General features: G+C 36.4%; 1 protein-coding gene across 2 annotated transcripts; it reads left to right on the top strand.

Moving 5' to 3' along the window:
• The first annotated feature begins 347 nt into the window (after positions 1 to 347).
• Positions 348 to 25,691, top strand: LOC147505288 (ARM repeat superfamily protein). Of its 2 annotated transcripts, XM_086557865.1 has the most exons (18): positions 348 to 1,073; positions 1,151 to 1,214; positions 1,365 to 1,473; positions 2,291 to 2,353; positions 3,562 to 3,662; positions 5,369 to 5,435; positions 5,537 to 5,608; positions 6,226 to 6,387; positions 7,138 to 7,211; positions 8,066 to 8,160; positions 19,880 to 19,987; positions 20,577 to 20,668; positions 22,285 to 22,422; positions 22,841 to 22,888; positions 23,471 to 23,585; positions 24,927 to 25,027; positions 25,211 to 25,313; positions 25,400 to 25,691. In XM_086557865.1, the coding sequence occupies exons 1-17, from the start codon at positions 1,016 to 1,018 to the stop codon at positions 25,295 to 25,297; spliced, it is 1,554 nt and encodes a 517-aa protein (XP_086413991.1). In that variant the 5' UTR covers positions 348 to 1,015; the 3' UTR covers positions 25,298 to 25,313; positions 25,400 to 25,691. The 2 variants fall into 2 exon arrangements, with proteins under 2 accessions (XP_086413991.1, XP_086413992.1); XM_086557866.1 differs by lacking the exon at positions 22,841 to 22,888 and having other exon boundaries at positions 381 to 1,073.
• Positions 25,692 to 25,931: the final 240 nt, after the last annotated feature.

The raw sequence follows: 25,931 nt of genomic DNA, 5'->3' as shown, positions 1-25,931 counted from the left end.
TATATTTTGGATTCGGATCTAGGAGGATCCGAACCGTTTAGAGTAAAACCATATTTGAATCCGAATTAAAATTGGATAATCCATATCCGACCCATTTTTTTATTCGGACTCATTATTAAGGTCCAAACCCGTTGAAATGGATTTGGATCGGGTCGGATTCGGGTCAAAACCCGCACTATTTCCAGCCCTATGTGGAAGTTAGATCCATGCTCCTTCACCTTTTGGAAAAATAAAATAAAATATTCGTACTAACTCTACTTGTATGCTAAAGTAGGCCCAAATTTACAACAAAAATAGGAAGCTAAAGTCCCCTATAAGACCCAGCCCACATATTTAATAAGTCTCTTGCTAGACATGAAATTGAAACAAACCACGGTATTACTGATCGATTAACGAAGTACATCCACTAAGAGAAATTACCTTGGCTTTACACGGTCCTTTTCTTAATTTTTTCAAAACCTCATTCTATATTCATTTGTGAAATCAAATTCAACTAATATATCCTCATTTTTCGAAACCAAAATCTGCTATTGCTTAACTATATCATTTTGCTTAGGCTTTTGAATATTGTTATGTTATTAGAGTGGAGAATTTGTTTAAATTCTTATTATTATTACTAAACAATATATACTCTTTTATGTTAATTGGGTTTTATATTCTAATGAAGTATTGATCATATATTTTGTTAACCAGTATTTTTCCGATTAACAAAGTTGTGTCGCGGTAAAATTATAGATTATCGGAAAAGAATTTTAATTCATTGTTATGCTTTCAACTCATAATCAGTTTCTAGGGTTTAGTATGTATAATAATCGAAGATTTTGTATTTGAATTCACCATTATCTACTTAATAATAATCAAACGGCTACGTTTTCTATCCGATAAAAATTGTTTTGTAATTCATTCTAATACTGTTACTGCTCAGCATCCCACGTCTTTTTCTTCTTCTTCAAGCCAAAACCTCTTTTCTCTTCTTATAAAAGAAAAACAAAAAAGAACATTTCAAGACTCAGCCATGGAAAACGATTCAACTCAGTTACTTGAAGCTGCTTCAGACTTCGCTCATTATCCAGGTCTCAACTCATTTCTCTCCCACTTACCATTTGTTCAATGTAATAATATTACTTATTATTTATTATTATTATTACAGGTGTTCAGAATGACGAGTCAGTGAAAAGCTTTCTGAATAAGTTTCCACTTCCAGTTATATTCAGGTAACTTATTTTATTGTTTTTTGCATTTTATGTGCAATGTTAAGAAATGGTATGATTTATTATTTATAAGTTTTGACGTGCCTAGTTAATAATGTGCTTCTCTTCATGTTCGTTAGAACTTTTGTAAACAATAATGTTTTGTGTCTCCAGTGCTTTGCAATCCAAAGAGGATGTACCTGGCTTGGAAACTAGTCTGGTTGCTTGTCTCCAGAGGATATTTAATACAAAATATGGTGCCTCAGTTATCCCACAATACATGGTATATATATATTTTATTTTTTTATTTCCAACATAAACTAACTTTTAATTGTATGCCTGTGAAGCATGAGATTCATTCTTGCTTAAACATTGTTGGATGACATCTCTATTTTGATATAATTCAATGAGAAAGCAATTTTCCGTTTAGACATGAACTCTATGATTATTTAATCATGGCATTACATAACAACAGTCCTAGCTTGGATCTTGGAACTTATTTTGCACATAGTCACCTTGTTTTCATGAAAAACCAATTACCTCAAAAGGCATTGATTACCGGTGCATAAATAATAGAAGGATAGTCATTCCAGTTGAAAGCTTAAAAGTAGTAATTCCTTGTTTCCCCATACAACACTTTTTTTTTGCGCTTTGCTTAATTCTCATTGTCCTTTGTGTGTGATTGTACCAATGTCCGACTGGGAGGCAAACTCCGTTCACAGGATGAATAACTATGTCGCATAAGTTATTGAGTATTTGACAAGACACCGAAGCCAGATTCAGTTCAAGAGAGGATGGAATTACAATATTAGAGGGTCTACTGATGTGGTTTTCGTATGTTAAATTTATATGAACTCTCTAAAATCTTTATAAAGCTCCAGTTCTCTAATTTATCCCATTTGAATTGGATTTTAAGAGTCAAAGATATATACGTCCTTTCTTGGTAGCTCATAATCAGTGACTCAGTGGTTGTATTATTCTTATTACTGTTTTCTTGAGAATATTTCGGTGGACATACCTGTTTAATATATATAACTTTTCTATTTTGTGTGTGCAATGTTAGTCATCATGATCTAAGTTCCATCTCTGTGTTTCTTCAGCCCTCCGTACAAGTTGGTCTACAAGCAGAATCTCATAGCGTCAGATGTTTAGCCTGTAAAACGGTTCGTAAAAGAACTATTTTGACTTTATCTTTATAATGTTTACTAACTATTCTAGATATTTGATGACTTTATATTAACATGCAAATTTTCGTCCTAATAATTGTAGAAAGATACTAATTGCACTTAGGTTTTGGCTCGTTACTTATGTGTTGTATGGGCATGTTCATGGCAAGGTTTTCCACTATGGTTTAGGATTTTTAGGTACAATAGATATGGGCTAGTTTTAGCGTACAATAAATATGGTCTACTTTTTTATTTTTGTTTTGTTATTTTTTATTTTTTTGTTATTATTTCCTTTTTGATGTTCTCAATCTCATTTTTAATTTAATGAATACAGTTTAAGTTTCAGTAGGTGATACATGTATGATCTGTTAGACTTGTTGACCTGATTTCTGTACAAATCATAAAACAGTATGCCTGATTTCTGTACTGCAAACATAGAAGATTTCTGTAATATAGCATGCCATCACTTTTAATTTAGTACCATTTAGTATGTCGTAATTGATGGTTGGAGCGATTGATGCAGTTATCTGTTTTTTCATATTAATTGATAATACTAGTGGGTACTGGTGACTGGTTACCCCAGCACTAATGGCTCGGCATGTCTTCAATTGAGGTATATTGCACGACATGGATATGTATCCGACACGGATTATTTTTGAAATATGGCGTGTTCTTCTAACATAGATTTTTTTATTGGGAGCTTTTGGAGAAACTTATCATTCCCTTTATAATCTGCTCCCAGTGGAAGACAGTATAAAAAACATGGGAAGGGACATGGTAGAAATTTCTCAGAGAGACAGATATCTGCTTCCCACACAATATCACTTTGGGCTATAGAGATCTTTATTCTTGAGAGGGATTTACATCACGCTAGAACTCTAGAAGATCCTAAGGCCTCTAAGTTACTCTACTTAATTGCTTATCATAACATGTTTTAGCTAAGATTCGTACCCTTTGAGGAGATATGGGTTGTCCCCTCAAAGTTACCGTTATTTATTACCATGTGATATTTTTTTCAAGTACTACTAATTTTGTTAAATTCATTAAATTTGATTATTACCACTCTTGCTTCTTCTGATGAAACTTCTTTTAGTCTGTCATGGAGTCAACTTTATTCAGTAGGCTTATAATATATAAATATATTTCATTTTTCTGCCTGAACACTGGAAAATATGTTAATGTATTTCTTTTTAATGACTTTCTAGGTTTCACGTCTCCTGGTGAATGTTAGTAACGATACTGTCCCTGCAGCACTTGTTGTTGAACATGGCATATACCCTCTTTTGCTTGACTGTCTCATTAATGGGTAAATACTTATGTTGCGTTGGTTCTTTTATTCGTAGTTTCTGAAATATAGCCTTGGTTGTTTGTGATTGAGATAATCCTTAGTTTTCTGGTCAAACCATTCTCTATTGTTTATAAGCAATTATAAGACTATAAGAGACACACAAACCTCATTAAGGACATAACTATGTAGATGAGGGGACAGATCAAAAGGAGGTAATTTGAGTGAAAAAGGTATTAAACCATCTATCCAGGATTGCATGATTCCGATGATCGACACTGTTTAAATTAGTGTCTTGCCAAGTTTCCTACTAATGAACTCGATTCACGGATGAGTGAAGATGCTAATGGACTTTACTTTGATCAAAGACCAGATATGCTTTTAGGAGAAAACCAAGAGTTTCCTGAGATTTTAATAAGTTGTAACATCAATTTTAATCATATCTGAGTCTGATATGTTCATGTAGATGAGGTGATGGGGAAGGCTTTGTTATGGATTGTTCGGTTGCATGCACTTCTATTTCTTGTACTCTCAGGCTTTCTTGGTTTACTTTACAAAATTTTGCTTCCTACATCGTGGTGTCTCTACCAGGGGCGAACCTACGAATTTTATCGATTTTGGGGGAGGGGGAGGCAAAAGTATATAGGCCAACGACACGTGTCAGATTTTTGGCAAGGCTCTTTCATCGATATTTGAATTTACTGTAAAAGCACATGTAATGTGTTATTAAAAATTACAAAATATGTAACATGAAAGTACTTTAACGATTATTTCACATTGATTGTAGCAAGGGCTGAAAATTGTAGTATGCGGAGACGTCTTTGCATATTGTGCATATAGATTTCTGAAGTATGCAAAGGCGTTTTTGCAAATTTGCAGTGACGTCTTTGCATACTTGTCCTTGTCAAAGCTAAGTTTTTTAAGTAATTAAAATTTGCTATCCTTAATAAAAATATGAAAATGGACCGGATTTTTTTTTCCGGTAATTCAAGCTAGATACTAACTTTTTTGGCCATTTTGTTGATATATATAAATGATTATTTCCTTAGAATTGTACTTAATAACTTATAAATTAATTAATTATTATGCGCAAAGAATGCAATGTGGGGCAACAACAATGCAATGTTGCATGAGAAGGTTTGGTTTTTGAAAAATTTAACACCCCCGTCTCTACCAAAGACAAACTGATACATTTTGGCGTCACTTGTTTTATATATTATATAATTTGTTAAGAAAAAAAAGAAAATTGGATTACAAAGGGGCCCTTAGTGTTAGTAAGGACCTCACATATAGGATTTATGTGCCATTATGAGGTTACTTGGTCAAGCTCACATGTTTTTACCACCTCTTTCTTGTCAAGACTCATGACACATACTAATGTAGATTAAACAATTGGCGGAAGCAACAATTGTTATGAAATCAATATTCTAATTGAAATAATTAGGGAACCCTAAAGTCTCACTTTTATTTAGTCTCTTTCAATAACATAAAATATCAACTACATCAACTACTGAAAAACCCTAATTACAAGCTCTTATTTATACTAACTGACAACAAAGCAAAGCCAATTAAATTAAGACACGTGGCTGCTACTAATTAAAACATTTCAAATTGGACCAACTAAATTATATGGGGGTTTGCCTAATGCATGCGAATTATGGGCTTGACTTGACTATGACCTGACTCATGTTCACATCACATACATATTTCTTTTTTGTGTATTGCAGTGATGAACAGGTTGCAAAAGCATCAACAGATGCTATTAAGAGTTTGGCTAAATCTCCTAAAGGCCTGGTAAGGACTCTACAGCTGCGATGTTTCATCCTATTGCTGATTAACATATGTTCATATTTCAACAAGTAACATGTTTTTCTTATGAATGCAAATGCATATAGGATATCATTTTTCCTCTTGATGGTGACAAGGATATACACCTCAGTAATATAGCAGCTCGATCTTCATCTCTGGTATGATAGTTGATGGTTCAATGGATATGTACTTCTTTTGTAGTTGCCCGACACGTGTGTGCGTGCACACACACACACACGCACACAGAACTAGGTGAATGTTTGATTTTTGTGACAACAATTAGTTGGTGAAGCTCATCACAGCTAAGGGCATATTTAATTTTTCTGAAGATGAATCATGTGTGGGAGATCATTCTCTCAAGAGTCAAGAAGAATCTCCAACTCGCTTTTAATGGGGTCAACAAAAGGGTGTTAACGGATCCCAACCTATATAGACAGATAGAGAGAGAGAGAGACACGCACACAGAATTCTGAATGTGTATGTGTATCTTTATATTTGTGACTGTGTGCTACTCATCTCTATATCTCATATAAATATATGCATCTGTGTGTCCTTTGTTTGGCTATGATTTTTTGAACTCGTAATGGGGAGAAAAGAGTAGTTAGCTATTTAGTTTCTATCTGTATTTTATCTTTTTGTAACCTTTTTTTTATCAATTTTTTCCCACTAAAACTGCAATTAAGTCATGCGTGTTGTAATCTTGCGATTTAAATGATCATAATGTAATTCTAATGGTTGTGATTAAACTGTATCATCTTTTCGTAACCTGTTTCAGGGACGGATTCGTGTTTTGTCGTTGATAGTGCAACTGTTCTCTATTTCTAGCCCCGTGGCATCAACTATAGACAAGTCAGATCTACTTGGTTTATTTGAAGCAGAAATCAGAAATTCAAACGATATGCTTGTGACTTCAAGTGTCTTGGAGCTCTTGTACGAGGTAAAAGCTACATGTTTACATATATTAGTTCCACAGTATATATGACAAATGCACGTATGGAAGGTTATTTGAGATACCCCAAATTTTGCTATTTTTTCCTGTGTCATACTGCATACCTGTTTGGATACCGATACACATACCCATGTTAGTTGTTTGGGCCCCTCTTGCGTAGTCCCAAAACGGGTACAGATCCATGACTGTTTCCCCAAAGCCATGTCCAAATTGTCATAAGATCAATTTCTCACCTTCTCTACCACAAACCTTCCAAACAACTGCATCGCTGGACGTTTTAAAAAGCTCATGTTTCATTGCTGGCGACTTCTTTTTTGAAGATGGCATCCTTAAAGTGCATAATGTCGAACCCCTAGTATTTTCTCCCCCTCATTTGAAGACTGTTGAAATATATTTGTGTTGAACGAAGAGAGTAGATTCAGTTTTGTTGTTTTTATTTATTTTTACTATCTTTTGTTTGTGAAAAGTTGGTCCAAAAAATCTGGTGGCAATACTTGCATCACTTTGTGGGTTATATATATTGTAAGTTTTGTACTAATTAAAAATTAATCTTCTAAGTTTGTTAGTAAATTCTTTAATCCATTATACTTATCTTCTCGTTCTCTCATTGTTACTGTCATTATACACGTAATGAATCGCATCAATTGTTTGTCACATATTATCTAATTTGGGTTGTATAAAAATTTCTCCTTAAATTCGAATTAATAATTTATCAATTTTGTGTTTATTGTATTGAAGCTGTCAGATACCTCACATGGTACAGATATCCTCACTAGGGGCACTTTTATTCAATTGCTGACTTCAATAATCAGGTCAGTTTTTCCTTTCTTTTTTTTTTTCTTTACTTTTGGATCAATTAAATTTAGTTTTCATTCTTCCAAACACTTTTTTTGGTAGAGTAAAGATATTGATATTACATGGACCACCCTGGACCCATGTACACCCAAGTACTGAAGTACCCCACCTAAAGGAAAGAAAGAAACAGACAGCCAGATGCAAATGCAAAAGAGGACAAAAAACAAAAGCAATAAAAGACTAACCCAGTGTCAAGCAAAAACAGCAACCATAACCCGTCTCCGCCACTCTCAACCCAACTGGAATTACCCACCATTTACTCAGCGAATCGGCATCCCGTTTGTCCTCTCCCGAGTATTCAAAGTCAATTTTAGCATTGTCCTCATCTTCGTCGTCCTCGTCTAGATCATCATAGCACCGTCTAATGCTACAAGATGAGAACAAGTTCGTACACCCAACGTAGCGGGAGCTAGCTAGGCAAAGAACGAACACCCCTATTACAATTTCTCACTGTCATATTACAAATGTGCCCCAATTACTCATGAATGCATTGAAAATTGGAGGCACCCCCCTAAGGCGTGGGCAAGGCACTGCCTGCCCAACCAATAGTTCTTTATTCTTGTTCATAACTTTATGGAGCTCCCTTTCTTGATGTTCACTGTCATGTTTCTTTCTTTCCATATGAACCACATAATAGCTATTGGAAGGTGTTCCACTAGCCATGTTGCCTTACTAGAGAGTATGGCAACCACTACTAGGGAGTATAACTATCAGGTCTGCTTAACACATTTTCGATCGAACTAATCAATTCAGTCATTTTCTATTTTACTATGAAATCCCAAGTCATTCCGCTATATACATCTTTCTGCAGCGATTCTGTGGAATCAATATTACGATCAAGGGCAATGATGATACTTGGAAGGTTTTTTGCATCAGAAAGTATCTTTGCAGTTGTCGATGAATCGTGTAAGAATTTTATTTCGGCATTTTGAAATGCTATATGGCATAGCTATTCCTTGTTTTCTTTGTTTTTAAAATGTTACAAAATGTGCTGTGCTGTGTTTGTGTGTGTGGGATAAGTAAGATTTGTTACGGTGTTGCCTTTTGAACCCAGGTCTGGTGGGTGGGTGCATGTGTGTCATAGTTGGATTTGTTGTGGTAGTTTTGAACCGAGTCGTTAGACACATTATTGATTAAAGAAGCCCCAGGAACTACTTCCCCCCAATGAAATTAGCATTTAAGTTATCCTCCACATCTAAATGCTAAGCAGTTTTACCAGTTAACGAAGGCCCCTTGTATATCTGTTCTTTTAGGCAAGGTTTTTGAAAATGTCTTGCAGAGGAAACTTATTTTCTCGAGATTTCAGCTCAGTAAGATTTATGTAGTTGACTCTTAATCACCAGACCATTGAGTGGGAGCGAGAGCGTTAGAGCGCCTAACTTCAGAAGCTCCACTATCTAGAGTGTCCTCAGAGTGCCTAATTAATATACATAATTTATTCATATTTGTTATTATTACATACTTTAAACGCATTTTTTTTTAATATAAGTTAGATGTACGCATCTATATGCCTAGTTGTACCACCTAAGCAGTCAAGCAGATGTCATTCGTCCCTAGCATTCATATCATTTGGTTACTAAAGTCATGTAGTGGCTACTCAAATAAAAGTTTTCTTTGTTGAAAATATATCAGAGTTTTAATATTGCAAGCTTTATTAAATATTTATTGACAATGAGAAGTCCAATCAAAGTACTTGCTAAACAGATATTGATTAAATAACTTGGCAAGTGTTAAGTTTAGTCTATCATTGTTGGTCTCTTGGTGACACATTCCTTGTGTCAGTAAAGTTGTAGGCAGGTCTACTTTATGTCTACAACTCTAAGGCCATAGGTCTGACCAAAAAGTACATTTTGATTAGAGGTGAACTAAGAAAGAGGGTGGTTGGAAATTTTCAAAGCGCGGTTCCCCAAAAAGCAAAGCGCGGTTTGAGCGGAAAAGCACAAAAGCGTGGATTGGAAGCAAGAGCGACAAGCATGTGTGACGGTTTGGGTGACTAAGAATTGACTTATTCTTACAGTTATCACCTATACTCTGTCTAAAGTAACCTGAAACCATGTTTGTGATGGTGCCTTTTTGACTTGAAGGCCCATTCTTACTGTAATTTACATTTTTCATTTGTGACAAGGGTTTTTATGCACCTAGAGCATCGGAGCCACTCGGCTTTTACTCGCCAATCTTTTTCTTCTTCTTGTAAGTTCAAATGTGCGTCATGCTAGGTTGTTCATGTGGTCGAGGTACAGGTTTGAATGAGTATCCTGTGAGTCTTCAATAAGTCTTTCTATAATTTCTGACATTCAAATTTTCTCTCCAACTGCAATGAAATGAATTTTTCACAATTCTTTAATTTTTAAACAGTGATCGATTTAGAAATTTCAGAGTAGGGTAACTTTTTACAGAACAACAAATCAATTAAATCTCTAAGTTCTACCGTGGTTTATTTATGAGTCAAATCACCACGAGTCCGTGGTTTGTCAAAAGAATTTATCAAACCCAAATTTAAAAAATTGAACTGCAACTTTTAACCATAAGTCGAAAATATGTTTAGAAAAACCAACCCAAGCCCATCCACTAGAATTTAGCTCTGTGCAATATTGATCTGCCTGGGGATAGCGGGCTACATTGGTTCTCAGCCTTCATTGGCATGGATAGGAGTTAAGATTAACAACTTTGTTGTGATGGTGGGCTTGTCGTTGGCTGTTTCTTTCTTCTTCTTTTCCCTATTTCTTACACTTGGTGAATAATATTATCTATCATTAAGTCATTGTCCAAAGATAGAGATGGTATTTGGTTACAGTTCTTTTGGGCACCCACACTAACATCATTATAGAAGCTGCTGTTTGTGGGGGCCCAAAAGCTTCTGATTTCATATGTAATAGCCCAACAGGAGGTGATAAAGTTAGCCACAAATCAAGCTTGTGCTCCAGAAACAGAGTTATAGTCGATGGCGTCTTGACAGAGAAGCAAGAGCAGGTTAGATCAAAGTTTGAAGATGAAGCTAAGGTTGAAAAACAAGTTCCTGCTTTTCTTCCCATTGCCCGTGAACCCCTTTTGGAGAGAAATATGATTACTTTCTCTCATAATAATCAATTTTTTTATGACCAAGGTAAGGTGGAGATGGGGGGAATCATATCTGAGAAAGTTCTACAGAATCCATCATTATACAAGGGTAGGAAATTGGTGCTGCAAGGTCATCAAGATGATGGAACTTGTGCTACTTCGAGTAAGTTCAAGGACAAATTCCAGCGAGATACACATCACCAAGTACAGTTCTCTATGTGCTCTGATGCATCTATCGAAGGGTCTGGAGCTATAGCTCAATGTTTTAACCACTTCCAATCACCAGCTTGAGCATTAGGGAGACCTGATCCTATTCTCTCTCCTCTCCCCCCTGTCGAAATTCACGTTGTCTAATAATTTTGATATACTTCTTCGTTTGACTGATAATGTGCCTGTTGATTCTTTACAGGAGGTACTTAAATTGCCGGAATATCCGCTCCTTTATCACCGGCCTGTGCATACATCAGATTTAACTGTTTCAGCCGAACCAACAACTGAAGCTAGATCCTTGAACTTTCTTGATTCGCAGGGCCTGTTACAGATTTCAAGTTGCACAGATATGACGCTTGCTCTAGCTATGTCATGTCAAAATGGAGCAAGGACCCTTGAGGTTTCTCCTTTCTGCTCGATAGGGAAGACAACAAAGGGGAATCAGGACTGAGTAATTGTAATGATCTTACCGAATTGGGCAGCCCTTTGGGTGTTACTCCCATAGCTTGGGGACCTTTTGTACCACAAGATAGTGAGGAGATGACTGTGGAGTGGTTGTTACATAATATGGAGGAGATAGCGAAGGTTGTCGGTTTATCACTTGCTAGTAGGAGAGGTGAGGTAACAAGGCTTCTAAAATCAGTTATGAGTAGAGTATGAGTTTGGGTCTGTGGGGAACGACAAGTGAAGGGAAAAATAAACTTGGAAAGGAATTGAAGAGACTCACTTCGTCTGTTAATTATGGCGATGATGTTGAAGGTAGTATTAGAAGCGGGAAATCTAGGGTGGTTAAATGAATCACAAAATTTTATCGTGGAATGTGAGAGGATTAGGGAATGTGTTGAAAAGATCTTCTATTAAAGATTGTATACGTAAAGAAAGAGCAAGGATGGTAATCCTACAAGAAACCAAGCTAGAAGAGTTTCTGAAGTCTGTGGTAGATGATATATGGGGTATCCTTGATGTTGGTTGGCAATTTCTACCGGCAGTTGACTCCGCGGCAGGTGTGTGCATCTTATGGGACAAGGAAAAGGTTGAGGTGTTTGAGACAACAGTGGGTTTATTTATGGTTTCAGTTATTTGTCTTTTTAGAGGCGAGATTATTCGTAAAGGCTGTCACAAGTGTGTATGGTCCATCTAATGGTAGGAAGGTTCAAGAGTTTTGGGCTGAACTGGATGATACTTTTGCTTTTGGGAGTGGTTACCCGTGGTGTATAGGTGGTGATTTTAATATCCTTCGGCTGTTGAGCAATAGGAGGGGTGGTTGTCATATTGATTCGATGATGGTAAGTTTTGATGATTTTATTATTTGTTGTGAACTTCTGGATTTACTTCTTAAGGAGGGTCAATTTAACTGGTCTAGTAGGCAAGGCAATCCATCTCTCTCTAAACTGGATTGTATTTTGGTAAGTGTTAATTGGGAGGAAGATTGGTCTCGTTTCTCAGACTATTGTTCCTAGTTCGGCATCTGATCATCACCCCATTGTCCTTGATAATGAAAGTGGGTCAAGAAGACCTACTCTTTTTAGGTTGGAACTTATGTGGTTTGACGATCCTAAGTTTGAGGAGTTAATTAAGATTTGGTGGAATTCTTTCTCTTTTGAAGGACGACCTGGTATTATTTTTTCAAAAAAATTGAAGGCGCTTAAAGATAAGATTAAGGTGTGGAATAGAGAGGTTTTTGGGAGAATGGATAGGTGGAAAGAGGAGTTTCTAAGGAATATTAGGGAATTAGTTTAGGAGGAGGTAGATTTTCTTTCTAATGAAGAGAGGAATTTAAGGGATTCACTTAGAGCAGATTTTTAAGTTTCGGCTAAAAGAGAGGAAACTTTTTGGAAATAAAAGGCCAAGGTAAAGCCCCTAGACCCGATGGGTTTCCGATTGAGTTTTACAAAAAGTGTTAGGGAGACAGTTTGTGTGGATTTTATGAGTATGGTGAAGGATTTTTTTGATACGGGTTTCCTTGCACATCATTTGAACAACACTTTCATTGCGTTAATTCCTAAGGTTTTAGACGCATATGACATTAGTGATTTGAGGCCGATTAGTTTGATCGGGAGTGCTTACAAGATCTTATCTAAGGTTCTCTTTGAGGATGAGAACAATTTAACTTAAAATTGTATCACAAGAGCAAGGGGCTTTCATTAGTGATAGACAAATTCTTGATGAAATTCTTATTGCTAATGAAACTATTGATGATAAGAGGAGTGGTGATGCGGGTATCGTTTGCAAAGTTAATCTAACGAAGGCCTATGACCATGTTAATTGGAGATTCCTCGACTATGTTTTAGGGATGATGGGTTTTGGAGCAAAATGGAGAAGATGGATGTGGAATTCTATATCATCGGTCTCATTTTCAGTTCTAGTTAACGGCCTCCAGCAGATTTCTTTAAAATTTTGAGAGGTATTAGACAAGGTGCTGTGTTTTCCCCTCTCCTTTTTACCTTGGTGGTGGAAGTTTTAGGAAGAATGATTTCTAGAGCTAACTCGAGGGGTGTGTTACAAGGTTTTAGAGTGGGCAGTGACATGGTCCGGATTTCTCACCTCTAGTTTGTTGATGACACTTTGATTTTTCTTGGAACAGAAGTGGGTCAGGTTAGATGGTTGAGGGGTATTTTTTATTGTTTTGAGGCAGTTTATGGGCTCAGAGTGAATCTTGCTAAGAGTAAGATGTATGGTGTGGGGAGTGTTCTTTTTCTGAGCAGTCTTACGTCTGTTTTAGATTGTTAAGCTGATTCGTTTTCTTGTACTTAGGTCTTCCTCTTGGGGCCGATGTCTGATCTAAATACATTTGGGATCCTGTTATTGAGAGATTTCAGCATAAATTGGCAGGGTGTAGGTGTAGGTGTAGGTATCTCTTGAAAGGGGGTCGCTTGGTATTGATTAAAAATACTTTATCCTCTCTACCGGTATATTTTATGTCTTTGTTTGTCATTCCCAAGAGTGTTGCTAATAGGATTGAGGGCATCATTAGAATTTTTTTATGGGATGATTATGAGGAGCAACATAGGTATCATTTTATGAGGTGGGAGATTCTTTGCTTGGCGAAGAATGTTGGTGGTTTGGGTTTATGCAGTATGATCGCATTCAACCAAGCTCTTTTAGGTAAGTGGTTATGGTGTTTTGGGGAGGAGAGACAGTTTGTGGAGAAAAGTGATTGTCTCTCGTTTTGGTGAGAGGCATTTTGGATGGGAGAGTGGTTCGGTTTTTATACCTTATGGTTGTGGAGTGTGGACGGCAATTCTTAATGTGTTCTCTTTGTTCGTAAGAGGTATTAGATACAATTTTGCGACTGGAATTCTGGAAATAAGATTCATTTTGGGAGGATCACTGGACAGGTGGTGGAGCTTTAGCCACTGCATTTTCTTTGTTGTTTGGTCTATCTAGTCGTAAAGGGAAATCAATTTTGGAATATATGGTTAGATTTGAGGGAGACATATCTTGGAATCTTGGACTGCATATGGCATTAAATGATTAGGAGATCGGAGATCTAGCTTCACTGATGGTAAGGCTTGATGCGGCTACCCTGAATGCACATATTGGTGATAAGAGTGTGGTGTCTCAGCAATAAAAATACTTTTCGGTCAAGTCTTTATTTTTCTATATTTTCTTGGTTGTCTAATTCTAATAGTCCAGTTCATATCCATGATTTTCCTAGTCCTATTATTTGGAAATCCAAAATTCCTTCCAATATTGCTTTCTTTGTATGGTGTGCATCTTTGGAACGCATCCTTACCATAAACAATCTCAGGAGGCGTAAGCGTAAAATGTGTTTGGTTAATTATTGTCAGTTGTATGGAAAGGATGGTGAGTCTGTAAATCATGTCTTTCTTTGGTGCTTTTTTTCTTGGAAAATATGGTATGCTTTTCTTCTAGAGTTCGGAGTGACTTGGGTATGCTCGGGCCGGGTATTGGATTTGTTTAAGAGTTGTGGTCATGGTCCATTCTTTTCTTCAGGAAATTGCCTGTGGAGCTTATTACCTTTTGCGATCATGTAGGGAATTTGGTTGGAGCGAAACCATTGTCACTTTGACGGCATCTCAATTTCGTTTAAAAAGTTGATTCTATCGATAAAAGTCTTATTATATTAGTGGTCTAAAGTCTTCAAAGTTTAAGAAGTCGATTCTATCGATAAAAGTCTTATTATATAAGTGGTCTAAAGTTTTCAACTAGTTTAGAGGATGTTTTTTTTTTGAGTCTTTTGTAGCTTAGGTGGGATCGTCTTATGTTTTTAGACATGGGGTGATGGTGGAGTTCTTGATTTTTTCTTATGTAGTTTCTTTTATTGTAAATGTTTTTGATGTAGAATATTAGTATGTTGCTGTCATGTTATAGGCGTGAGCCCCTTAGTTGAGTCCAAGACCATTGTTTGAGTCTATTAGTTAGTTGGACACATGTCGTGTTCCTATTGGTTTATACTTTTTAGGTTTACTTTAAATAACGGGCTTGTAGTTAGGGTTTTATTAGTTGTGTTTATGTGTGTGATTTGTGATTGAGAGATTCAATAAAAGAGTGATTTTTAGGTCGTTTTTTAATTGTGTTTCAATTAAAGTGTAGATTCAATTAAACTGAAACTTCCGCCAATAAGATCTATATTATTTGGTATCGGAGCAGGTTAATTCCAGGAGTTACTATTCACGGTACTGTTCACCGAAAACACTGTTTGTGAAGCACTGTTCATCGGATACTATTTACCACGCCACTGTTCACGGCAACATTTTTTTCTTTCTTGAAAAGTTTTTTTTTTTTTTTTTTGAATAACAAAGCAACTTACTGCAACAATAGCCAGAGGCCCAACAGCTGCCACCTCCACAGAATAATGGTTCAGTGGTTTCAGATATTGATGATGTGTCCTTGCAGAGTGCTGGTACAGTCCCTCTTCTAAACCCTGTTGCGCCTATTGCTCTAGAGAATAATGGCGGGGAAAGAGTTGTTGGAGAGAATAACGACATTTAGGTTCATCCCCTGGGTACAGTAAGTGATCATATACCACCTATTGTTGGAGATGGTCAAGGTGATGAAGGTGTTGGTGAACCCCCTGTGCGTGTTCCACCTATAGTGCCACCACCAGTCCAATAGCTACCTGTCGTGGGCCCCCAAGGGCCACAAGATCTGATTTTTCAGCCAAGGTTAAACCCTAATGGCCAAAATCGAGGGCTACCAATGCAAAATGCAGCTAGAGGTGTGCGTCTTCCTCCACAAGGGTGTGAGATTTCGCGTGTTAATTAGGTTCGAGGCAGAGGTCGTGGTTACCAACGTCCCGGGCAGTGCTGGGTTGATGGTGATAGGAAATTTTGGGAACAACCCATTCCTCGCAATGCAAGGCAAGAGATTCTTCTCCTACTGATCGAAGTGGTCGTAGGCCAGACCGTGACCCTAATCGTCAGGCAGGTGATTTTGAAAGGTATGACCATTTTAATTATTTTGATGAAGATTATGATATTCAGAATATTGATAATGGGGTTGTTGATGTTAATCGTTTCCTCCGCATATTGGAGAGGAGTCAGGCGGGTGATATTAAAATCGATGTGCCTACTTTTGATGGTAAACTCAATCCTGATGAGTTTATTGATTGGCTTAATCAAATTGAAAAGACCTTTGATTATAAAAACCTAGAGGATGGTAAGAAGGTTAAATTAGCAGCCACTAAGTTGAAGGGTTATGCTTTGGTGTGGTGGGATGAATTAAATTTGTAGAGGGTTAATCAAGGTTACAGGCGTGTTTGCACTTGGACTAGTATGCGCTGAGAGTTACATGCGCATTTTGTTCCTAAACAGTACCAACAAGATTTGTTCATTCGTCTATAGAATTTGAAACAACAGTTGTCTTCAGTTCAAGAATATCTTGGCGGTTTAGGTTGTTTGTGTACTTTCGTCTTTGGGTTGGTTGAAACTGATGAACAGAGGGTGGGTCGTTATTTGAATGGCCTGCGCAAGTCAATTTGTGAAGCACTTATCATGTTTGAGATTGAGGACATGGCTACCGTGTTTAAATATGCATTGCGTGTTGAAAGAGTGCTTTCACCTGGTACGACTTCTGCACCTTATACTGGTTTTGCAAGTGTAGTTATAGCTGCTACTCCTGTGTCGGCTGCTGGAACTTATAGTGCTGCTAGAAAGTGCTTTGAATGTGGCGTTATGGGTCACATTGCTACCGAGTGTCCTAAGAAGAAGAAGCGCCCTGTTTTATTAGCTGAAGGTGAAGATGAGGTCGAAGATGTTGTTGCCAAGTCACCTGATCTTGTCTTGAATTTCCAGCATGAAGCTTTGTCAGTGTTTCCAGCTTCAGACGCTCCACTGCTTTAGCTTGTGGACAAGCTTCTTCAACGTGGGGAGAGTGATGTAGAACATTAGTACGTTGCTGTCATGTTATGGGCGTGAGCCCCTTAGTTGAGTCCAAGCCCATGGTTCGAGTCTATTAGTTAGTTGGACACATGTCGTGTTCCTATTGGTTTATGCTTTTTAGGTTTACTCTAAATAACGGGCTTGTAGTTAGGGTTTCAGTAGTTGTGTCTATTTGTGTGATTTGTGATTGAGAGATTCAATAAAAGAGTGATTTTTAGGTCGTCTTTTAATTGTGTTTCAATTAAAGTGTAGATTCAATTAAACTGAAGCTTCCGCCAGTAAGATCTACATTAGTTTTTAGTTATTGTTTTTTTTCTTGTAATGTAGGCCTTCTCAGCCTACTTCTCCTTTATTAATGACATTTCACTTTACCGAGCAAAAAAAAAAAGAATTTAGTTCTGTCTCGCTCTCTGGTAGTATTGGATCTTTATATGTGGTCTCATACTCTCATTTTAGAGTCTCGGAGTCTTTTCCTCTAAAACACCATAAGGCAGTCAAAAGTAATATATTTACTGTGATTTTTGGTGGTTCTTTAAGAAGAATTGTAAAGAAGGTAGTGTTCTGCTTCTCTTCTCTATGTGAGAGCAACACATTTTATATTAACTTTTAGATCCAGAAATTACAATAAAATTGGAATGTAGAATATCATAAAATCCCCATATATTCTAGAGTATCTTCTAGAGTATAATGATATATTCTAACTTAGCTTGAATGCATTATGTGCACAATACTGTTAGAATATATTATTATATTCTACATAATACAGCTGCAATATATGATAGCTGCATCTTATAGAATATATCATATATTGTAGTTGTATTCAATAGAATATAATATTGTGCACATAATGCGCTCAACCTAAGCTTATTTTGTGGATTGAGGTATTATTCTGGGAATGAAAACCCTTGAAATCAATAAATGCATTAGTCATTTTCGTTACTCTAAATTTGGTAATGGACTCTTATAGTTCTTTTGCAGCTATGATTGCTTAAATAGTCATAGTTGAGATGTTTACTATAGTAGTATAGTCCCACATGGGACATTTAAAAGCCTCCTTGCATAAAAGGTCTTGGGATTGCTTCACCAATTTCCAGTTGGTTTTGAGTTGGATGCCCCAGAATTAGTTAAGATGGTATTAAAGTAGGCTATTTTAGTATTTGGCCCAAAAGGTCGGTTTACTGTGTCACAAATTAATGTTAGTCTGCGCCACACGTGTGGGGGCACGTTGAAATGCTTAGTAATTAGTATAGTCCACATGGGACATATAGCCTTGCATAACAGAGTGTATATGTTCCTGGGGCTCTTCCACTCCCAGCCAATTTATTTAAGTTGGATGCTTTGAAGTTATTTTTTTTTATCGGTAATATTCAATTTCCGTACATATTACAAATTACATAAGTGATTGTAGGTAGCAAGAAGCTACTAGATCCTACATATATACATACCCATACAACCTCAAAAGAGTCCCAATTGCAAATAAAATCATAGTAACCCACTCCTCGAAAGCTTGGAGGCGCACTTGCCCTATCAAACAACACTTCTTTGACCTCTTCCACTATCTTGTGAAGTTCCTTTTCCTTCTCTTTATGCTCGAAGATTCTTAAGTTTCTTTCCTTCCATACACATGACATAATCACGTTTGGAATATGATCCACTAGCCATTTAACTTTACTAGATAATGGACCCACAACCAACTCCTTCACCAAGGCTTCTTTCACATTTAATGGTGGAGAAGAAGAATAGATTCCAAACATCGATTGCTAGAGGGCAATTCACAAGAAGGTGATCAATGCTTTCCTCCGTCCCATTATGAAGTTGGCAAAGATTTTGTAGATCCATACCCTTTTTTGTTAAGATTATCAATCGTTTGGATCCTTCCCAAATAATCAAGCCAACAAAAGAAAGCTACTTGGAATGGGAGAGTGGTTCTCCATATCCTTCTATGTAGAATTTTACGATTTAACAAGGCAAATTCTTTGGCTAAGACCAAATAGGATGATTTCACGGTGAACTCATCTTTTGCTTTCCAAATCCATTTTCTAGCATCCACTTCCCCGCATCTACTCCCCATTTCATAGATGCATTCTAAGAAAATGTTGAACCGCCCCATTTCCCAATGAGACCTTTTCTAAGTGTTACATTCCACACGACCGCTTCATTCCTCATTTATAAATAATCTGATATCAAAACTTTCTTGTTGAACATTTTTCTATAATCTGATATCTATGCTCTGAAATTAATTAAGACAAATATACATCAATTTGAGCTTGTATGTTTTTCTTTTGTGGATCGAGTGATATGTCACGCACACATAGAGTACGAGGGTAGTTTGGTACTTTTATTATTATTATTATTATTATTATTATTATTATTATTATTATTATTATTATGTTTCAGGCCATGTTGGCCCAAACCCTTCCCATTCGGCTTATGTCAGGTTTGAAGAGGTTAGAGTATAGTATAAATTGATATGGTGCCTCCATTAGTTCTTTGGTTAGGTTGTTATTCAGTTTATGTTGAAAAAATAGTAATTCAAAGCAAGTTTTATTAAACAATTATTTTATTGAGTGAATTGTTACAAGAATCATCGAGCCATCCTTTTGGGAAAGAAAATCTTAGAAATCAATTTAAATATTTTTTTTTGTTTTCTTTAAATTTCTTCATCCCCCTTTCAAAGTGACATAGTTAGTTCGCAGGTGCCGACTAGCAAAGTTGGCAAAACCTTTAGGTGATGATACTAGAGGTCTGGGGCTCGAACCACGCTAGCATCAAAAGTTACTGATTTTATTTAAAACAGGCTTGCCAATAAAAAAAAAAAGGAAAAAAAGTGGCATAGTTAACATAAATGATTGGATTTGTCATTTATGTTGTCATTTCTAACAAATACTGTGGTTGGAAATTGTATCCTTTTCACTTCACTGCTTATACATTATGTGACCCTCCTTATTGGAAGCAGGGAAGTAGTATTTGATGGAGAAGACCTAACTGCAGTTCTTGATTTTTCTTTTTTTTAGGTGTTAAAACTGTTCTTTCAGTCATTGGTGAAAGAGTGGAGTCATTGAAAGGTGAAGATACAGATGAATTTGAGACTGCAGTGGAAGCTCTGGGTCAAATAGGATCTTGTAAGTGCACATTAGCCTGTAGGCAACATGATCTTTACTGATAACTGAAGCATATGTGTTAAATTGTTCCTCTTCTTCTTCTTTTTTTATTATTATTATGGATTCACGATTTCTTCAGCTTTGGAAACCGAAGAAACTCCCCCTTTACTCTTAGATATCCAAGCTGAAGCAAAACCACACTTCCCATATGCATCAACAGACTGCATAGTCATCACATCACATGGTTTGGTAGGAGAGTCCTGTTCATACCAGCTGCTGATACAAATTTCTTGTCTGGGTTTTGTCCACTGGTCCTTAGGCATAGTGGAAGTGACCCTCTTAATCATTTCAGCTTGTTCAAACTTGTATTCCATTAACCCATTATTTACTGTAGTAGGAATTTGAAAGTTGGCTGATATTTGTTGTTGTTGATGATCTCCATGACTAAGAGAACTCAGCCAGCTCCTCACTGGCCATATTTGACCGTTATTATTATGCATTTTTACTGAAAATATCCCCGTCCCTCCTTCTATTCTTTTATTTAACTGCTTCTCTAATCCCTTTATTTTCTATGGTTTATTAAATTCATTTTTTATGTTAAAATTTTTAGCAATTCAAGGAGCAGTATTTCTACTCTCAACACCTTTGGCAAGACATGTTGTCGATGCAGCTTTTCTTCGGCAAGGAAGAGGCAGGCAACTGGTGAGCAAGTTTTTTTTGTGTCTCATGATTCTTTTAGTTCCTAGCACGATATGTTATTTATCATCATATTCATCTAAGGCATTACTCACCTTCCAAGAGTTTGTGGCTGGCCTATTTATTGTCATTTCAACATTCCATTCTACCAATGACCATATACAATGGGACATGGGTGAGGTAGTCGCCTCAGCTTTCTTTTTCTTCGTGGGGGTGTCATATTGGTGAAGATTCATGTTTACATGAACTTATGCTTCCCCTTCCTTCATTTTGATATGGCCAGTAAAGTTCAAGATTTCTTTGTAGCCATACTGTTTGTGTTTGTAACATGTGTTATAAGGAAATGGTTGAAACGGATTTGGGAACTATGCGTTGCTCAAATGTACATTATTCCCTGTACTGAAGTTGATCCAAGTGTTGATAATTTTAGTAACTTGATTGAGGGGAAAGGAAGAATATGTGCATTTAGTATAAAAACTAGTTTGGCTTCTTCCATTTTCGTCTGGAACAAAGATACAATCACAACATTGTCAGTAGTACCTAGTGACATACAAGGAAGATAAATTAGTAAATGAAAGGCGATTCTCAGGAGAGTAAAGGTGACAAATATTGTTACACAGGCTGGACCAGTTGATATCCGAGTAAGATGCAACGATAATGTTATAAGTTAACGATCTGAGTCAATATTCTCAAATGCCAAGTTCCTCATTTTGGTTTTTTGTTCCTATTACCGATCGGCCAGTTTTTTGTTGGCAACCATTCTTTCACCAGAATGATTGATATTTGAATCCCACTTCGTGTTGTTTATTTGAAATTATTTATAGGCTTCAACAAAGATTTTATACTACATTTTATTTTGCAAAGAGGGTAGCCATTAGAAACCCATGAAAATATAATACTAGGCCCAAATGGTGGAAGGGGTACATTTTCATGAGAGTCAGTTTCTTATTCCATTGGGCCTTGGATGCTATGTTGGCAGACAGTGCCAATATACCATTCTAAAATCATTTTGATCGAAAGAAAGCACATGTCTAAGCTTTCTTTCCTTGTCAGACGGGAGCCCATGCAGCAATCAAGAGCATTGACTGACATGCTCTTAGTAAAATTGTTGTGAACATTTGAACTACCTACAAAGACAAGATTAACATTGGAAATGGGAAAGCAAAAACTGTCTAAAACCTTTTAAGTCCCACAGACACAAGATTACCTTAACAAAAATGAGAAATCAAATTTTTTTAAACAAATTTAATAATGGCTCATTTGCTCCATATGTTTTAATAGCAAGAGCATCTCTCAAACTGGGAGCTCTGAAGTTGAATTGTTTGTTGTTTTTTCCCCAAACATATCTTCTATGGGGTTTGACTTTTGCAACACACTGATCCCAAGGATTTGGAACCTATGGCTTTCCACTTGTTAGCAAGAGTTCATATATGTGCTCATTGGATTTACCTTTTTGAATCATTATTCTACGAGGAAAACGGTACTTATGACAAAGTATTTACCTATTCTGGAGCCACAATGCACTGTCAACCAAATTGACTGTATCAACCAGAGGCTTGATTGGTCATGTATTAAGTTATTAACTATTAACAACTTTGCGTCATATATGCACACTCGTGTAGGCTGCACTTTATGCTCTTGGAAACATCTTGGGAGTGAACCGATTAACCGACGGGATAATGCTAACTGACAAAGCAGAAGAAAGCCTTCGAAGCTTGATCTATGAAATTGCTGCTAAAAGTTCAAAGTTGACACCATCTGTAAGTACTGTCCATTTCATTGTCCTTATTATCACTTGAGCACCTTTTATTCTTAATCTCTTAAGTTTTTAATTAACCTGTGTGCCTGTGCCACAACTATGGGTTCTTCACTCTTTCGATGACCACTAATCACACTGAATTAAATCATCATATTTATGTTCCTGTTCGTAGTATATATGTGTGTTTGTACATGGGTATTTACCTGGATGGCTTTGAGCGGAAATTCATGCATGCATATGTTTGTGGTGTGTGGATGTGTATGGATATGAACACATGCTCGTGCGAATGCATATGATACCATGCATATGATACCGTGTTATAATAATGTTCATGTTTATCACGATTGTGTTTGTAGCTCACGTACATGTGGGTTTACATGGTTAAAGAGGTTGAGACAATTTCTTGGTGCTCTTTGCAGGGTCTTTTTATGTCAGTTTTGAAGCAGGAGACAGAAATTCGTTTGGCGGTAATAACCAGCAAAATTTCATGTTGTTGATTACTTAAATCTGAAGTGGAGTATGCCCCCCCAACACACACAGAGGCATTAGAATGTCTCGCTTTTCCATTAATAATAAAACCATTCTAAACATCAATTCTCCATAATCACAACCATCTATTTAAGTTGGAATCCTTACCCTTTTTTACTTCATATTATGTCTTTTTGTGGCTTGTAGTCGTTTTTATCCTTGTTTTGCTGATTTTGGTTCCTTCTAGGTCCAGTTGCTAGCTGTAGGTTTCTCATTATTCATTTTGGAATTCACTTTCTTTTATTTTTACTCTAAATAGTAAATAGTGCATTGCTCAACTAAAAGATGTATAGAAAACTTGGCAAAACCAAAACATCATTTAAGACGTGATTTTTATTCATGGTTAATGGATCCTTTTAATCTTAGACCTCTATGCTTCTGCCTAAAATTGAAACAGTGCAGATCTCACCAGCCAATCAAACTTAGCTCCATCAGTTCTGTTCTCTTACTCTTGTGCTTGATTTTCTAGTTTTACAATAATAATTTAACCTCACATGATGTTAGATGTTTGAATCTTTCAGGCCTATAGACTAATAACTGTGCTAGTGGCTCGGCCATGGTGCTTGATGGAGATTTGCGCGAAACAGGAGATAATAGGCATTGTGACTGACCCACATAACGAATTCACAAAAAATGGTTTGCTTGCTTATCATTTCTTTCTTAATGATGATTTTGATTCCTATAGCTCCTGCTGTATCCTTGGTAAACGGCATAACTATAATACAATATATCGAGATAACGACAATGTAAGCCAGTATATTTCGTAAACCACTACAGTTATAATCATTCTTGGAAAAGAATAACCCCAGCATTCTGACGACAATTTGAGGATTAAAACGCAAGATTGCACCATGTAGATAGTTTTGAGTGTGATATTAAGGATTATAATGCATGGAACGAAGTTTATCGAGGTATATAAAAGTATAAAACTATATATGATCCCATAGCCTGTATCCTGTACTTAGTCAAACACTCAAAACTTATCCAAATTGTCCATGTCATTAACCTGTGCCACTGTTGTAGTTAATATCTCTAGCGACTCTGGTGAACAAATTTTCATCAGTATAATTATTTTGTATTTTCAGTCTCACTTGCCTTTCAGTTCAGGTCTAAAGGAAGCCTACTACTCCCTATGTTGCAAGAGTCTTGACTCTGATGCTAATACTTTAAAGTTCTAGAAATTCTTTTACGTCTTGTTTTTGATGTACTGTTAACAATATAAACTTGATAGCCTGGTAGTTCTCATGGTAAACGAAATTTGTTCTGTTGAAATCAAGGACCAAAATATCGCCGATATATATGATATATCACCGACATATATCATTTTTTTTTGGTACACCGGCATCGATATTTCCGACATATATCCACTGAATATTGAACCCTTTTTTTCCGATATATATTGGAATTTTCGATATAAAATTTATATCGCCGATATAATCGATATATACGATATTTATGATATATATCGTCTGACTTTTTGACCATTTTTTAATATAAATCCGATATTTCTAATATATTTCCGATATTTCCGATATTATATTTACGATATATCTGATATTTTAAATAGTTTGGACTGGTCACACAAAAAATGGATATATCCGATCCGATATATATCGGTTTTTGGGTACACCGATATATTCACCGATATCGATATTTTGGTCCTTGGTTGAAATAAAGAATTGTTGATTATAGGTATTTCATGACTGTTGCATCTGCTAATATTAAGTGCAACACTGAACTGTTCAGATGAAGACTTGACTCATGTAGTGAATTTCTTGATAGTAGTAGACAGTCACATATTCTAAACTTTCATGACTTTCTGCATAATTAGCTCGTTGTACTAGTACTTATATTATGCCATTTCTGTTATTTCAATAATTAAGTGCGTGGTTGAAACGAAGTTCCATTTGTTTCATGTTTCCCCTCAGTAGAGGTGTCCCCATTATCTTTCTCTTCTAATATACTAAATTTTTCTAGGTATGGAAGCACGATATAATTGCTGTGTGGCCATAAACAAGGCTTTGTTGTCTTCAAACAACCTTACTAATCATCCTTCTCTCACTGAAATAGCTGGAAAGGTATGTGTCTCAAAGAGAATGGAACTACAAGAAGCTTCCTCATTTGCTTCTTACCTGTGATGGGTTTCTGAAGACAAACTAAAATAAAAAATAAAAAAGAGGGGGAGAGAGAGTAAGAAAGAGTGAGATTTTTTTTTATATTAATGGGACGGAAGTTTAATGTGGTGTCTCCTTTCTCCGTAGTTGCATGAAGCTGTAAGAAGGGGTCCTTACCTTACCAGAGAGCGCATTGAAGCTCAGCCTGTTGTTGTGACAGCTGAGAGATTATAGATTGGCCGAGAGAATTGTAAGTTTTGTTCCTGATTTGCTTAGTTTAGCTTTCATCTTTCTCATGTTTCCGTGCCCTAACGAGTCTGTGTTTTGTTATTGTAGAATACTTACTTGGAGTATGAACTAAACATGTGATCTATAGAAGGAATGAAAATGCTCTAGAACTTTAGATGAGATTTTCGGAATGAATTACAGTAAGAGCAGGGGGTGTGTTTATTATACTAGTCTGGATTATAGAGATGAATGAAAACAAAACTGTGCATTCTTCGGTGTGTTCTTGTTATGGTTTTCAAATCCTTGCACGAGTACATATCTTATGTTTCGTACTGCAGATTACTAGTTCAAATCTTTGCATGGGTATACAGTATTTTGTCAAACTGAACAACTTTTTAAATCTGTTCTTCATGGCTGGATGGTACTTGGTAAAACAACTCCGGATGCTATCGGGCGTGGTTGTCTTTTCATGCTTCATTTAGCTCACTCCTATATTCATTGTCCCAAAAAACTTTTGTTTTGGAAATGCTGGAACTACAATATCACTTTTTTTCTCTTTACTCGGCTAATTTATTTCTGAATTTTGTCGAGAGAATTGTTAGTCTGAGAAAAACAATTTAAGTTTTTGGAATCAATAGTA

Source organism: Coptis chinensis, chromosome 4, assembly GCF_015680905.1.
Source record: "Coptis chinensis isolate HL-2020 chromosome 4, ASM1568090v1, whole genome shotgun sequence".
Lineage (NCBI taxonomy): Eukaryota > Viridiplantae > Streptophyta > Magnoliopsida > Ranunculales > Ranunculaceae > Coptis > Coptis chinensis.
This window is presented reverse-complemented; position numbering and strand designations above follow the sequence as displayed.